Source organism: Xiphophorus maculatus, chromosome 6 (assembly GCF_002775205.1).
Source record: "Xiphophorus maculatus strain JP 163 A chromosome 6, X_maculatus-5.0-male, whole genome shotgun sequence".
Lineage (NCBI taxonomy): Eukaryota > Metazoa > Chordata > Actinopteri > Cyprinodontiformes > Poeciliidae > Xiphophorus > Xiphophorus maculatus.
Window position 1 is genome coordinate 28630201 of NC_036448.1, and position 17061 is coordinate 28647261.

Below are 17061 nucleotides of genomic sequence, written 5' to 3' on the forward strand. Positions count from 1 at the left end.
TTGATTGATTTGAATGTCTTGTAATACTTGATCATTTTTGGCATTAAGGCCTTGGTTTATACTTAACTAAAAACTAATTATTTCTTAATGTAATAATCCTGAAGGGTTTATTGGAACTGGAAAAATGAACCTGATTGTTGCAGGATAAAAAATATACAATATAACATTAGTGTCATCTTCAATATAACATTTGTCAAAAAATCCTTAAAGTGAACAGACTAATTATTACCTCATGTTTCCACACTGACACCAACCTCAGACTCCAGTGGTATCATTGCTTTTATTTTTTGTCCAATTTAATTAATTTTTTGTAACGGCTTAAATGTTGGATTCAATTGCATGAAAAGAGACGTTATTACATTCCTTTGGTTCTTTGGTTTGTTCCTTTTATTGTGGATTATGTTCTACAGGTCTTGGGATGTTCAGTGACAAATTTATTAAATTAAATTCTACACACTAATACTCCATTATGACTGTGGATTTTTTTTATAAGTATACTAAAAATGAAAATAAACAATAAAACATATATATGCAATCAGATCCTTCACATAGTGCATTGTTGATGTGGGACTGGAGTTAAAGACCTTCTGCTCTACAGAGTATAAATAATGTTCCTTTGTGATTCTCCCATTTATAAGATCTTCTATCAGGGCCAATGAATTAATCAAGGACATAAACCCAACACAGAACTGGAAATGGGTTTGATTTGACCAACATTTTAGTGAAGTATTCTGTGATAACTGGCATTATGTGTTTCATCTTAGTATTTATTTCAGTTAAATGATCAAATATTTTTCTCAGAGTTGTATGATATTATTTAAATCAGGTCTATATATTGCCTGCATAGTATGTGTGGAACTTGTTCCTTCACAAGGAAGTCAGATGGTAGGATTATTAATTATGGTGAATATATATTTAAAGCTAATGCTCCTTAAGACACATGACCTGTACCATTATGAATGTTGATTGAAACAATACAACAGGAAGAGTTAAAGGGGATACTGATAAAGTTGTGATAAAGTTGAGGAAGTTATAAAGAAAATTCCATCACCACCATCATGGAACAGAAGTGAAAGTATTCCAAGAGCTTGAAAAGTTTTTCTTTTTTGTTGCTAAACTCATTGAGCCACATACCATAGAGAAAAGTCTTTCACAAGCATTTAGTCATTTTTAAGTAAACAGAAGTTTCCTAGTAGAAAAGTTATTTGAAATTCTCTGTGGCATATGCCGGAGTCGAGGCATGCAGGCCAAATCCGTCCCGCCATGAGAGTTTGTGTCGCCGTCTAGAAGGCCACATGAATGGAATCTTAATGATCAGTTAGTCTTAACAATCAAATCAAACATCTTTCAGTTTCCTGCCAATTTGTCAACATGAAGAGGTTCAATATTCAAAGTAGTCATTGAATTGTACAGGTTTTTATTAGCATTTGAACAGTCTAATGCAGGGGTGGGCAACTCCAGGCCTGGAGGGCTGGTCTCCTGCAACCTTTAGATGTGTCCCTGCTTCAACACACCTGAGTCAAATAATGAGGTCATTAGGTCAGAATCTGAACAGCCTGACTGCACTGAGGAGGAGATTAAACTATTTGATTGAAGCAAGTTGAACCTGGGAGACGTCTAAGAGTTGCAGGACACCAGCCCCCCAGGACCTGGATTGGCCACCCCTGGTCTAATGTGTAGTTTTATCAATGGTTCAACATGAGAACAAGTTTTGTGCATCTTGTATAAGGAATTATTTTACATAAAATGGCTTTTGTCTTGGTCATGCTGCAGTGGACCAGATATAGTTGAAGGAAGTTTTCTTACATGTTTTCTGGATCTCAAGGAAACTTAAGAGGCTCGACACACAAGAAGCACAAAGGTTTTCCGCCACTTGAGGTGAACCCAACTCGTGCTTTTTTTGGAAGTTCTGAGTCTCTGCTGAGAGTCGATGAGCTAAATGTGCTCTGAAGGATTCTGCTGTGGCTGAAAATCAGTATGCTTTGCGTTTTTTCTGTTCAGCTTGTGAATCTGATTCTGCTGCTGTCAGGTAATCTGGAAATGTTTTGATGCAACAAGCATGTTGGAATCTGAAGTTCAAGACTGAAAATCAGTTTTGATGCTACAATGGAAAGATGGAAAATGGGGAAAAATGGCAGCCAACACTTTGGCAAATAATTTAAAAAGCAGCAGGAAGAACATTCACTTTAAAATGATCACTTTCATAAACCTTGATTTAAATATAAATCATGGACTGACATAAATAATGAACTGATGTTTAGGAGTTAAAATAAGGTTTTCCATTTAGACTTCAACAAAACAAACTAAAGACAGCTACCCAATAGTTTGACATTCATTCTAAACATTTCAGAAACAGGTATCTATACTCATCAGTATCATCTACTACAATTATCAATAGTTCAAACTGATAATATTCATGTTCTGCATGAATATAAAGTTAATTTTGGTGTTGGAAGAATACTCTGCCACGTTCAGTTTCATCTTTCCTGCATGACGACTGTTATAGGAGGATTCAAACACAGCGGCGCCATCTGATGAACATGCAGGTAATTGTCTGATTCATTATTTGATTTTTAGAATATAATCTTTAGTCGTTGTACTGAAAACTTTTATTCTGAAATTAGTTAATTTGTTAATATAGAACCTGTTTGCCTTTTTTCTACTCCTGACTCATTTATAGAAAGTTAGAAACTAAAGGAAACCTAACACACATTGACATCACTTTGTTCTGTAATCTTATTTATTTTTTCTCAGCTGTCTTATTGCTTTAAAACACTTTTTTTTAAAGTTGTAGATTAAGGAGTTTTTGTTTCTGTAAATAAATGAAACCGGTTGAAAATATTCTCCACAGAAAAGTAGTTTTATAAACAGTTTTCAGATAAACATGTAGAGATTTTAAACTCAACAAAAGAGATGCCACAAGTTACATCAAGGCTTGGAGAAAACGTTGTTACCTGTGATGAATCCCTAATTCACCAGCTATGCTCAATCTTTGGCTTTTATTAAGGAAATCAAATGGACACAAACTTAAAATAAAATAGATTTTATAACTGATTCAGCTGAAATACTAACAGCATTCTGATCATATTTATTATAGTAAAAGAATTTCTAAATATTTTTGTTCATTTAAGTTGTTTGAGCTCAGGCAGGTTAAATTAGGTCTGGATAGACCAACATGATGCAAACATCTTCCAAAAGTTTAATGTCTGGAAGAGACAACCAACCACAAACATGTCTTAATGTTAGGTGTTTAAGGTAATATTTTTAATCATTTAAATATAAATAAAAATCTATTTTAAGAACAATGCTAACGGGGACATGCCGTGGTGGCGTAGCTTTTAGTGCGACCCGTATTTGGAGGCCTTGAGTCCTCGACGCAGCCGTTGCGGGTTCGACTCCCGGACCCGACGACATTTGCCGCATGTCTTCCCCGTTTCCTGTCAGCCTACTGTCATATAAAGGACACTAGAGCCCACAAAAATATACCCCTAGAGGGGTAAAAAAAACAAAAAACAATGCTAATGAAGACAAGTGACCTTTGCCACCATGTTGAGTGTTAAAGACAAACAACAGACATACTGATGAAGTGAAGGAAGTTATGGAGAAAAAATCCTTCAAAACTGAAACTAATTCCACAAACTTATTTTTTCCCTCAATGCTAAACTCACTGAGCCACATACCGAAGATTAAACTCTGACACAAGGTTGTAATTGTTTTTAAATGAACGTGGTTTTCCTGATCAGTTATTGGAAAGTTTTTGATCAGTCATCCTCAGTTGCTTTCATCCAGGCTGTGGAATATTGGAAAAGAATATTTGAAATTGTTTATGGAATCAGTTTACATTCATCAGCCAGATGTTTAAGGTCAGCCACAGATTAAAGTCATAAATTTAGTTATTTTAAATTAATTTATTGTTAGGTAAATTGTATTTTTAGTAATTATCAAATATTTGTTGTATCATGTAGCCTTGTAGTTACATTTAGATAATGTTTCTGTGTGTTGGATAACTTTGATTCTATCCTGAGATTTCCCTGGGAAATAGGGGTGACAGCTACTCTCAGCAGCTGTTGCCCTGCAGGACTTCCTATGAGAGACGGAAGTGTTAGTTGCTCCCAGCAGAGTTTTACAAGCCTGACAATAAACTCTGCTCTGTGCTGCTTTGTGATACAAAGCCGTTGCTTTGAAGCTATGCAACGTGTCTTATTCCACACCGTGCTTGGAGCAAAAGGGATTTAGAGTATAGATAACGTGTGTCTAGACTAGTGAATGTTATTTAGCGCTGCAACCATATGATGAATGCTTTGACCCCACCCCATAGAGTTGCAGCGCCCCGTGTGGCAGGGTTCCTGAAATCAATAAAATAGAGGAGCGGGAGATGTGTTTGCCAGAGCGGAAGGAGATTTGTAACTGGAAGCACATCTCTGTCCGTTTTCCTCGCGAGTATAACAGAATCTAACTCTCTTGTCTTTCTTGTGTTTGTTTAAATTGTCTCTAATAGGTATTTAGACCTGACATTTATTCTGAACAAAATCAACTGAATGACTAAAGACTTCAGAGGACATGAGTGCATCTTTTAAATCCATGCTGTTACTGAGTGAATAATGTGCATGAAAACAAACTGCACAAACTCCTATATACCCACCATTACTGGATGTGTTTTAACTTTCTATCCTATCGCCACATTTACATGTTGGTGCAATAAAGTCTCATAATTTGGCCTCTTAGGATGAATTTACACCTGACACATCTGGCCAGCTTTAGACGAACCAGAGTTTGTTTCTCCTGTCATCATTTCTCCCTGTTGTGCAGGAGTTAATGCACTCATGCAAACCCTGGTTCCGACCAAACAACAGGGCCGAGACCCACTTTCTGAGGCGGTCTCAGTTCACTTCCAAACCAGCTGAAGTGGTTCACTTCTGTGTGAATACAGACCGGCCTCGATCTGAACTAAATGAAATATTTGTCTTGTTGAACTTCACGAGTTCAAAGAAGAAGTTGAGTCCCAAAGAAGCATGGCAGTTTGTGCATATACTAAAATGTGATTATATAATGGATGGATAGTACAATTAAAACTAATTCTCCTAGAAATACGTGACCTGTACCATCATGGATGTTAATTGAAAAAGTACAACAAAAGAACACAAAGGAATTGCAAATACAGTTGAGGAAGATGTAGAGAAAAAAATACTCCAGGAACTTGAAATGTTTTTCCCCAAACTGACTGAACCACATGCCTCAAAATCTGGCACAAGATATTATCATTTTTAAGTAAGCAGTTTTTTGAAATATGATAATTTTAAATAAATAGTGATTCTCAGTGGAATAACAGACCAAATCTGCTGATCAGAGTGCTTCTCTGGTTTACACGTTTTATGGACCTTAAGAAGACCTAAGGCCTTGTTTTCTAATTTGTGGCAGATGGAATATGGGGTATCTGTGTTATCAAATGATTTTATGCTGAAACCAAGAACTGTGTTCACATTCATGCCACAAAGTTCGGCCTCTTTCCAGAGCGCAATGGACTCTGCTAGGGCTTGTCACTAGTAGCAGGTGATGTTCTCTATTCTTCCTGGTTTTTACTTCCCTGTATTAATAACTTTTACTTTTGCTAAGCAAAGTTATTTTCTTTCTTTTCTTTCTGACTCATATGGGGTTTTCACAGACGTCAAGCAAATTTTTAATCATTGAAATGTAGAGCAGAATCGTTTTGACTGATTTGGTCATTTTAAACTATTAATTTATCCTGAACAAAGATTGAATGACTGAAGATATTTGAGGACGTTAATATTTTTAAAGTTTAAATTAATTCTGTCACTAATTGAATAATGTGCATGAAAACAGACACTATGCACAAACTCCCCACATCCCAACTCTCAACTTTTAACTTTCTGCTCAATCACATTTTGATGTTGATGAGATAAAATCTCAGAATTAAACCTCTTAGTTATTCCTCTGTAGGTTTTATTAACATGTTATTCATGTTGGAAAAGATATTTTTTGGTATTGAAACAAAGTTTAAAAGTATCTTGAACTCTGATGAATTCTACACTTCATAAAGTTTTTATACAAGTTAAGCTGATTTCTGGTTGCTACAAGGAAGTATGCAAACATTTCACTTGCTTGAGGAAATGACAGGTTTAAATATTTTCTGTGTTGTTGAATGTGAGTCAGAATATTTATGATGGTTTTTGTTTCATTCTGAAACAAAAACCATTTCACACACCTAAAAGTAGGTGTGTGTTTGCAAGTCTTTGTATATAAAAAGAAGCGAGCCTAAAAGATCGCAGAACTCGCTCTCATCATCTCTGAAGAGGACCAGGAGGTAAGTTTTTGAGCAATGATTAATTTGTTTTCATCAACATGATGTAGAACTGCTTTTCGATGCGTCTCTGCCAGCACACCTGAATCACTGATTGGGCCCTAAGCAGGAATCTGTAGAACCCGACTACAAACCGATGAAGTAATTCAGCCAGTTGTTTCAGGTGTGTTGGACCAGGGACACATCTGACAGCTGCAGGACATCAGTCCTGGTTCAGAGGATCTGGGCCAAAGTTTGTGTAGCTGATCATTTCTTTAAAACCAAATCCCACACAGTGACCACTTTTCTTATATTTTAGTGAATTGATCCAGTTTAGCAAAACTCAACACCCTGCAGAACCTGATCTACAGACAGCAGAGAACGTTCAGCAAAGGTTTGTATCATTTTATTTTAATCTATGCAATGTTTTTTTTTATTATTTTTAAATGCATTAGTCAGATTTTAGAGGAGTGATGATTTAGTGTTCCAGTCTAAATCTACTTTTTGTATTTTTATCTGAATTATTTTTCTCTTCTGATTTTAAACTTCATTTTTTGTTGAGACTTCTAACTTCTGTTTCAGACGTTGCTCATTTCATGGTGCATTTTATGATCCATTTATCAGTCATGTTTTCCTGTTTTCATTTAGAAATACCTGAAAGTTTCCCTTCAGCAGAACAAGAATATGCAAATAGATTCTGTGTTTTTCAGGAATCTGTCAAACTATTGGAAATCAAACATTTTGAGATCATCTGGATCTGCAAATTGTTGCCAACACCAGACCAAGGTTTGTTATGAATCATCATAAGCTCAACAGACTTGTTTAAAAATATCAGTCATTATTATTCGTTGCTTTGCATTTTAGTTACCTGCTGCAGAAGAGACCAAATATCTACAATACTGGCATTAACAGCTAAAAACCAAAGATAGATTTCACAGGACTTTGATTTAATTTCTTCCAGGATGTTGCAATGACTCTGATTGTTTCATCTTAAAATTACTGATTTTATGGAACCTTTTTCAAATTTTAATCTTTCATCTGAGCCTCATCAAAGCACATATTCTAACTGATTGAATGTCACAATACATTTTACGTTGTATAATATTTTGCAGTCAGATGTGGCCAAGCAGCTCTCAGACAAATTTCTGTTTTATCATAATAGCATGATTTAATATGGAACCATTAAAACTAATGAAGGATTGAATCCTAACACATTTATGTGGCAGCAAAATCAGACATTAGGAAATATTTACATTTTGCTAAAAGTTTTTACGTCGTTTGAAAGCTTTAACACATTTTTCCCAGGAAGCCCATAAACATGGAGGATTGATGTTTTGAATTCATTAGCTCTTTAGCAGTGTAGGTGAATTTGAATCTTGATTAGACATAAAAGTAACAAGTTTTTACAGTTTTATCATTGTTCCTGTTTTCTTCTGACTCCAGGCAGATTGACACTGAAGAAGAACCAACACTGACAATCAGGATGTGCCTGTTATTGACCACACCTCTCTTCATTGCTGTGGTTGTAATACTTCTGTTACTCTGGCAGAACATCATCACTGTGACAGACTTAATCAAAGCAGGAAAGCAAGTTTCAGATGTAGTAATCCCAGCTTTGGATGATCCAAAGGTATCAGGAGCATTAACACTAACCGTCACTGCAGTGTTCATTTTGACAAACTCACTGGAAACGACTCTGTTGGTTCTGGTTGATATCGCCCTGTGGTTGCATTGGCTCAATATCCTCCCACTGAGAGAGTTAATTAGGTTAGCTACAGAGTTTTATCAGTCAGTCGTACCGGGAACAAATCAGACCTGCACTGATTCAAAGCCTGAAGCTAAACGATTGGCTTATGTTGTTAAAGAAAAAAGCACTTTACTGACTTCACAAACCGGCCATGCAGAGATTTACAAACTTCGTCTAGAAGGGAAACAGATCAACATTAAAGGCTGTAAGAGTTTCACTTTTGGAGAGAAATCTATGAATTGTAACAGAAACATCATGGTTCTTGGAGCTGCAGGTGCTGGAAAGTCCACTGCCATCAATGCGATGATAAACTACATTCTAGGCGTTAGATGGGAAGACTCGTTTCGGTTTAAGTTAGTGGATGAAGGTCAGTCAGACTCACAGGTTCACAGTCAGACATCAGAAATCACAGTGTACAAACTCTACCACCAGGAGGGATTCAGGGTGAACTACTCCCTCACCATCATAGACACTCCAGGCTTTGGGGGAATCGGCGGCGTAGACAGAGACAAGGAGATCACAGAGCAGCTGCGAAACCTCTTTGCTAACCAGGAAGGTGTTGGTGAAGTTGATGCTGTGTGTTTTGTAGTTCAGGCAGGTCTAACTGAACTGACATCAACACAAAGATATGTGTTTGATTCAGCGCTGTCAATCTTTGGCAAAGATGTGGCAGAAAACATCAGGATCCTGGTGACGTTTGCAGACGAGCAGCAGCAACCAGTTGTAGAGGCCATCAAAGTGTCCGGTGTCCCATGTCCTAAAGGTGCAGACGGGCTGCCAGTTCACTTCAAATTCAATAACTCAGTTCTGTTTGCTAACAACAAATCCTTAGCGGCAAGGATTTGGTCCAATGAAGAGAAAACCTTTGAGTATTGGAACATGGGGACAAAGAACATGGCCGGATTTTTTGCTAGTCTAGCTAGCATCAAAACCATAAGATTGACAATGACCAATGAGGTTCTGAAAGAAAGAAAGCACCTGGAAAGTACAGTGGAGGAGCTGCAGAAGCAGGTTAAACTTGGCTTAGCCAAGCTGGAGGATATCAGGGAGACAAACGACAAACTCAAAGAGCATGAAGCAGAAATCAGAAACAATGAGAACTTTGTGTTTAATGTTACTGTAAAAAAGAATGAGCAAGTTGATATTTCTCACACTGGGAAGTTTATCACCAACTGCATGCAGTGTCATGTTACCTGTCACTTCCCTTGTAACATAGAAAAAGATGCGGATAAAAAAGGATGTGATGCAATGGACAACGATGGATACTGTAAAAGGTGTCCAGGGAAATGTTTCTGGAATGTGCATTTTAACCAGAGCTTCAGATGGGAATATCAGGATATTTCTGAGAAGAGAACAGTGAAAGAGCTGAAAGAAAAATACGAGAAAGCCTTTAGACAGAAGGTAACCTTAGAGGAGCTGATGAAAAATCTGATGTCAGAGTATCGATCTATGCAGGATGATGTGGTGAAACTGATTGCAGAAGCTGCAAAGTGTCTGAACAGACTGAAAGAGATAGTCCTGAACCCAAACCCCCTTACTACTCCAGAATACATCAACATGCTTATTAAAGGAGAGGAACAGGAGGCCAAGCCAGGCTGGGAGGAGAGAGTTCAGTCTCTGATGAAACTGAAGGAAAAGGCAGAGATCATAGCTAAAGTAGAGAAGGGAGAGGAAATCCTGGTGAATCAGTAATCTGCTGATGCCGTCACAACAAATCTAAACTCAGAACTGTGCCAAGGTGAGACTAAAATAGGTTTACTTCCACAAGTGGAATATGATGTGTGTGTGTGTATATTTATATAAGCTTTATCAGACTTTGGGTTTATTTCAAGTGAAACGGACATGTGAGCAGAGAAAACATGGGAGTGGGAGCTTAAAGAGAGACAAGGTAAAATTTTAAAGGGAAGGAAACAGGTGGTATTAGAGGATTGTTTTAATCAACAATGATAAAGAAAATATACAAGTTTACCAAAACCTGTAAGTTACAGCTAAAGTTTGATTGACCTTATCATTCACCAACTTTTTTCTTAGTGTTTTTCAAAATTATGCAGTTTTATCTTCATGATGTCATAAGATCATGAATAAAAATGTAAAGAACCACCTGGAATTTTCTCCATGTTATTTTGAATCCAATTGATTGAATTGTTATCATGACTTTGGTTTTAATAGGAAATTATTTCAGTCACCCAAACTGTAGCAGCTATATTAGTTATATATATATATATATATACAATATATATATATATATATATATATATATATATATACGTATATATATATATATATATATATATATATATATATACAATATATATATATATATATATATATATACGTATATATATATATATATATATATATATATATATATATATATATATATACGTATATATATATATATATATATATATATATATTATAGCCACCTATAAGGTTCTGTTCATCGGGAGGATATATACAGTAAATCCTATTTTAATGAAAAATTTACCGTACCTTAAAGTTTTCTATTTAATTTATCTTTTTTTTTTTTTTTTGCGTTTTTTTGTTGTGGTTAATTTTATTGAATTTCTAATTAATTAGAGGGAAAATTGTATCTTCTTTGTGAATCACCTAATTCTTATGAGCAGTTTAATATATGAAACTTTTTACTATAATGTTTTTAGTTTATCTTTGGGGTTTTCAATGTTTCTTTGTGTCACATATATTTGATTTTGTGTCGTTCCAGTTTTAATTTGATCTGGTTGCACTGCTGCTTACTGTTGAGAATATATAATTGTGTTTTCCTCTTTTTTTGCTATTTGCATGCTCTTATATACATACATGCACTCAAATGTTGGGGAACGTCTTCAAAGCTAAGGCTAAAGGAAATGACACACTAGCGAACGCCCTGTTTATGGCGTAGCTTAGATAGAAGCTAACAAAGGGAATTTAAAATCGTTTGATGCCATTTTGTTCTGTCGGCCCGTAAGGACAACATGAACAAATTTACAAGCTGCATTTCAGTCTTAATAAATGGAATTTATGAATTCAACTCCACTGACTCTTCTTCCACTTCATACATCAAGAACCTAATGGAGAAAGGATAATTCTCCACATTATATAACCATATCATGCATGTAACACTGATGGATAAACTGATAACGGCAGGCCAACGAGTTTGTAGAATGAGGCAAAGACAAAATCATCCATTATTTGCTTCTCTTTGTTTCACCCTTAAGATGTGCTGAGTGAAGCCCAGCAGTGCAGTCAGTGAATGTCACTGCTCCATGTTAATATTCATCCAAAATACGTTAAAGATCTGCTGCTGTTGTTTCAACCTTCCAGACCTCAGAGAGAAATGGGAAGATGGAGGTTGGATTTTACATTTTACTCGGGTCTGAATGTAGAGAATCAGCTTCTCTGCACCTCAAATTTGGAACAAACTCTCAGAAAACTTAAAAACAGCTAAAACTCTGAGTTCCTTTAGATCAAGGCTTAAACCCAGCAGAGTTTATTATGAACCATAATAAATGGAACATTGACCAACTTATTGGGTGGTTTTAATGATGTCACTTGACAAACTAATGTCTGTTACTGGTTGTCACAGTTGTTGACTGTATGATGTGTTCATGATGTTTTTGTGTTTTCATGATGTAAATAACTCTGAGCTCCACTGTTGCAGATATATAATATACAAAAACAAATAAACTTGATTGATTTGAATGTCTTGTAATACTTGATCATTTTTGGCATTAAGGCCTTGGTTTATACTTAACTAAAAACTAATTATTTCTCTATGTAATAATCCTGAAGGGTTTATTGGAACTGGAAAAATGAACCTGATTGTTGCAGGATAAAAAATATACAATATAACATTAGTGTCATCTTCAATATAACATTTGTCAAAAAATCCTTAAAGTGAACAGACTAATTATTACCTCATGTTTCCACACTGACACCAACCTCAGACTCCAGTGGTATCATTGCTTTTATTTTTTGTCCAATTTAATTAATTTTTTTCTAACGGCTTAAATTTTGGATTCAATTGCATGAAAAGAGACGTTATTACATTCCTTTGGTTCTTTGGTTTGTTCCTTTTATTGTGGATTATGTTCTACAGGTCTTGGGATGTTCAGTGACAAATTTATTAAATTAAATTCTACACACTAATACTCCATTATGACTGTGTGGATTTTTTTTTATAAGTATACTAAAAATTTAAATAAACAATAAAACATATATATGCAATCAGATCCTTCACATAGTGCATTGTTGATGTGGGACTGGAGTTAAAGACCTTCTGCTCTACAGAGTATAAATAATGTTCCTTTGTGATTCTCCCATTTATAAGATCTTCTATCAGGGCCAATGAATTAATCAATGACATAAACCCAACACAGAACTGAAAATGGGTTTGATTTGACCAACATTTTAGTGAAGTATTATGTGTGTATATATTGCCTGCATAGTATGTGTGGAACAGATGGTAGGATATTAATTATGGTGAATATATATTTAAAGCTAATGCTCCTTAAGACACATGACCTGTACCATTATGAATGTTGATTGAAACAATACAACAGGAAGAGTTAAAGGGGATACTGATAAAGTTGTGATAAAGTTGAGGAAGTTATAAAGAAAATTCCATCACCACCATCATGGAACAGAAGTGAAAGTATTGAAAAGTTTTTCTTTTTTTGTTGCTAGACTCATTGAGCCACATACCATAGAGAAAAGTCTTTCACAAGCATTTAGTCATTTTTAAGTAAACAGAAGTTTCCTAGTAGAAAAGTTATTTGAAATTCTCTGTAGCATATGCCGGAGTCGAGGCATGCAGGCCAAATCCGTCCCGCCATGAGAGTTTGTGTCGCCGTCTAGAAGGCAACATGAATGGAATCTTAATGATCAGTTAGTCTTAACAATCAAATCAAACATCTTTCAGTTTCCTGCCAATTTGTCAACATGAAGAGGTTCAATATTCAAAGTAGTCATTGAATTGTACAGGTTTTTATTAGCATTTGAACAGTCTAATGCAGGGATGGGCAACTCCAGGCCTGGAGGGCTGGTCTCCTGCAACCTTTAGATGTGTCCCTGCTTCAACACACCTGAGTCAAATAATGAGGTCATTAGGTCAGAATCTGAACAGCCTGACTGCACTGAGGAGGAGATTAAACTATTTGATTGAAGCAAGTTGAACCTGGGAGACGTCTAAGAGTTGCAGGACACCAGCCCCCCAGGACCTGGATTGGCCACCCCTGGTCTAATGTGTAGTTTTATCAATGGTTCAACATGAGAACAAGTTTTGTGCATCTTGTATAAGGAATTATTTTACATAAAATGGCTTTTGTCTTGGTCATGCTGCAGTGGACCAGATATAGTTGAAGGAAGTTTTCTTACATGTTTTCTGGATCTCAAGGAAACTTAAGAGGCTCGACACACAAGAAGCACAAAGGTTTTCCACCACTTGAGGTGAACCCAACACACGCGATAGTGACAGTACTGCCAACAGCGACGAGTTGATGCCAGTGAGTCGCATAGCTAGCCCCTGTGTGCACGTCTAAATGTATGAGCTCAAAATTTTACATACATGGATTACACCAGTCGCTTGGCTGAAAGAGGGCAAACCGAAATTAATGGAGAGTGAGTGATGTCACCGCTCGTCAATAAATTCAATTCATTCTATTTATATAGAGCCAGTTCACAAAAACCGTCATCTTAGGCAGGTCACTAAACAGCCAGTTCAACTATACATATAAAATATTACAATTAATCCTAGCTTTCAAACAGAGCAGTTATCTCAATTATTCAAAATAGTTTAAACAGTTTTCTATCTATGGAATCAGTAGACAACCGTTTTGTCAACCTTGCAGCAATTCCTCATACCAAGCATATCCATCATGGGAGAGGAAAAGAAAATTTCCCCATGAACAGGAAGAAACCTGTTAAAGGTTTAGAATCTCAACAAAATAATTTTATTTTTATTTCCTGATGTTCAAAATGCATGCTACTAAGTAAAGATATTTTCTTCCTGATACAGTAGCTGACTCATATACAAGAGTTTTTAATTAAGTCAGAAAGAAGATGTTAATTGTCTGAAGGTAGAGCAGAATCTTTCTGGTCAATTTATTTGTTTTGAACTGAATTTATCCAGAACCAAAATCAAATGAATAACTAAAAACTTTAGAGGACATCAATATATCTTTTAAAGCTTAAATCAATCCTGTTATTGACTGAATAATGTGGCTGAAAACAAACACTCTGTACCAATACACACAAAACTGAATCCAGTTTTGACTTTTTACTAAATCACTACAGTTGGATATTTTCTATTATTAAGATTTTATCACTTTTGACAACATTTTTGAACTTATACACACTAAAATTACTTCAGGCTATTCTGCAGTTTTTAATGAGTTCATCAAACCGTCTGCTTTTCAATTCTCTCCCTACAAGTGACATACCAATGTTTCACTTGCCAAAATAGTTATGGAGGTTTTTGTTTCATTCTCAGTAAAAATATTTGTGTGTTTGTCTTTGTATTACAGAAGGAGCATCTCTAAAACATCACAGAACTCACTCATAATCTTTGAAGAATAATTAGAGGTAAGTTTTTGAGCAATGATTAATTTGTTTTCATCAACATGATGTAGAACTGCTTTTCGATGCGTCTCTGCCAGCACACCTGAATCACTGATTGGGCCCTAAGCAGGAATCTGTAGAACCCGACTACAAACCGATGAAGTAATTCAGCCAGTTGTTTCAGGTGTTGGACCAGGGACACATCTGACAGCTGCAGGACATCAGTCCTGGTTCAGAGGATCTGGGCCAAAGTTTGTGTAGCTGATCATTTCTTTAAAACCAAATCACACAGTGACCACTTTTCTTATATTTTAGTGAATTGATCCAGTTTAGCAAAACTCAACACCCTGCAGAACCTGATCTACAGACAGCAGAGAACGTTCATCAAAGGTTTGTAGCATTTTATTTTAATCCATGCAATGTTTTTTTTAAAACACATTAGTCAGTTTTTACTATGATGGACAGCCGACCTGTCCAGGTGACCCCGCCTCTCGCCAGGTGACCGCTGGAGATAGGCACCAGCATCCCTTGCAGTCCCATTAGGGATAAGTGTGTTAGAAAATGGATTGATGAATAGTCATCTTTTAGCAGTGATTAAGTGCAATGCTTCAAAATTTATAAGAGAACAGTGAAAGAGCTGAAATTAAAATACGAGAAAGCCTTTAGACAGAAGGTAACCTTAGAGGAGCTGATGAAAAATCTGATGTCAGAGTATCGATCTATGCAGGATGATGTGGTGAAACTGATTGCAGAAGCTGCAAAGTGTCTGAACAGAATGAAAGAGATAGTCCTGAACCCAAACCCCCTTACTACTCCAGAATACATCAACATGCTTATTAAAGGAGAGGAACAGGAGGCCAAGCCAGGCTGGAAGGAGAGAGTTCAGTCTCTGATGAAACTGAAGGAAAAGGCAGAGATCATAGCTAAAGTAGAGAAGGGAGAGGAAATCCTGGTGAATCAATAATCTGCTGATGCCGTCACAACAAATCTAAACTCAGAACTTATTAGACATTAATTTGGGTTTATTTCAAATGAAATGGATATGTGATTGGGGGAGCTTAAAGAGAGACGAGGTAAAAATTTAAAGGGAAAGAAGCAGGTGACATTAGAGGACACGATTGTTTTAATCATCAATGATAAAGAAAATATACAAGTTTATCAAAACCTGTAAGTTACAGTTAAAGTTTGATTGACTGACCTATCGTTCACCAACGTTCTTCTTAGTGTTTTTCAAAATTTTGCAATTTTAACTTAATGATGTCATAAGATCATGAATAAAAATGTAAAGAACCACCTGATTGAAACAATACAACAGGAAGAGTTAAAGGGGATACTGATGAAGTTGTGATAAAGTTATAAAGAAAATTCCATCACCACCATCATGGAACAGAAGTGAAAGTATTCCAAGAGCTGTAAAGTTTTTCTTTTTTTGTTGCTAGACTCATTGAGCCACATACCATAGAGAAAACTCTTTCACAAGCATTTAGTCATTTTTAAGTAAACAGAAGTTTCCTAGTAGAAAAGTTATTTGAAATTCTCTGTGGCATATGCCGGAGTCGAGGCATGCAGGCCAAATCCGTCCCGCCATGAGAGTTTGTGTCGCCGTCTAGAAGGCCATATAATAAGAATGTTAGTTAATGTCATCAATCAAAATCAATTACATTTAATCTGATTAATGCCAATTTGTCAATATGAAAAGTGGTTCAATATTTGAAGTACCCATCGAATGGGACAGCTATTTATTAGTATTTGAACCGTTTGTCAATGTGAAATTTTATCAATACATTCTTCCACAACTAATACTTTGAGGACATGATATTAATACAACCCAAAAATGAGTTTTGGTCTAGAGGATCATTTTAGATGAAGGAGGTTTTGTCTTGTTGTTGCAAACAGATGTTGCCTCATTGCACAAGTTCCTTAGGAAATGAATGTAGAGGGAGTTATGTCTCCTCTCATGTCAAATTCAATTAATTTTACTTATATAGAGCTAATTCATCAAAAATGTCACCTTGACATGTTGTAGTAACGTCATGGTAATGGTATAATAATGCAAGAACACATTCTCAAAGATCAATAAACTTTAAATTCTAATGAATATTAAACAATCTTTCTGGAAAACATTTTAAATATCCAGAATAATTAAACATCTGAAAAAACAAAATTACTCATGATGTCTCTGTAAACACAATTATCTTTAAAAGAAAGGCTAGTTAAGACCAAAGCACCAGACTGAAGACGTTTTCTGTACAAAGAAACAATAAATCATGCAAATGGAAATTGATTTTCTTTTATCACGTAATTGATTTATTGCTTATTGCGACAAGCCTACATAAAGTACATTACAATTAATTCTAGTTGTCAAGCAGAGCAGTAATCTCAATTAATTATTCAAATTAGTTTAAACTGTTTTCTGTCTCTGTAATCAGTAGGTGATCCCTCATGTTTTGTGAACTTT

At 35.7% G+C, this 17061-nt stretch overlaps 1 protein-coding gene across 1 annotated transcript; it reads left to right on the top strand.

The window, feature by feature from the left end:
* Positions 1 to 8258: 8258 nt before the first annotated feature.
* LOC111608856 lies at positions 8259 to 9737 on the top strand. Its single transcript, XM_023335257.1, has one exon. It carries the CDS (start codon positions 8280 to 8282, stop codon positions 9735 to 9737), a length of 1458 nt encoding a protein of 485 aa, XP_023191025.1. The 5' UTR covers positions 8259 to 8279.
* The last annotated feature ends 7324 nt before the right edge of the window (positions 9738 to 17061 follow it).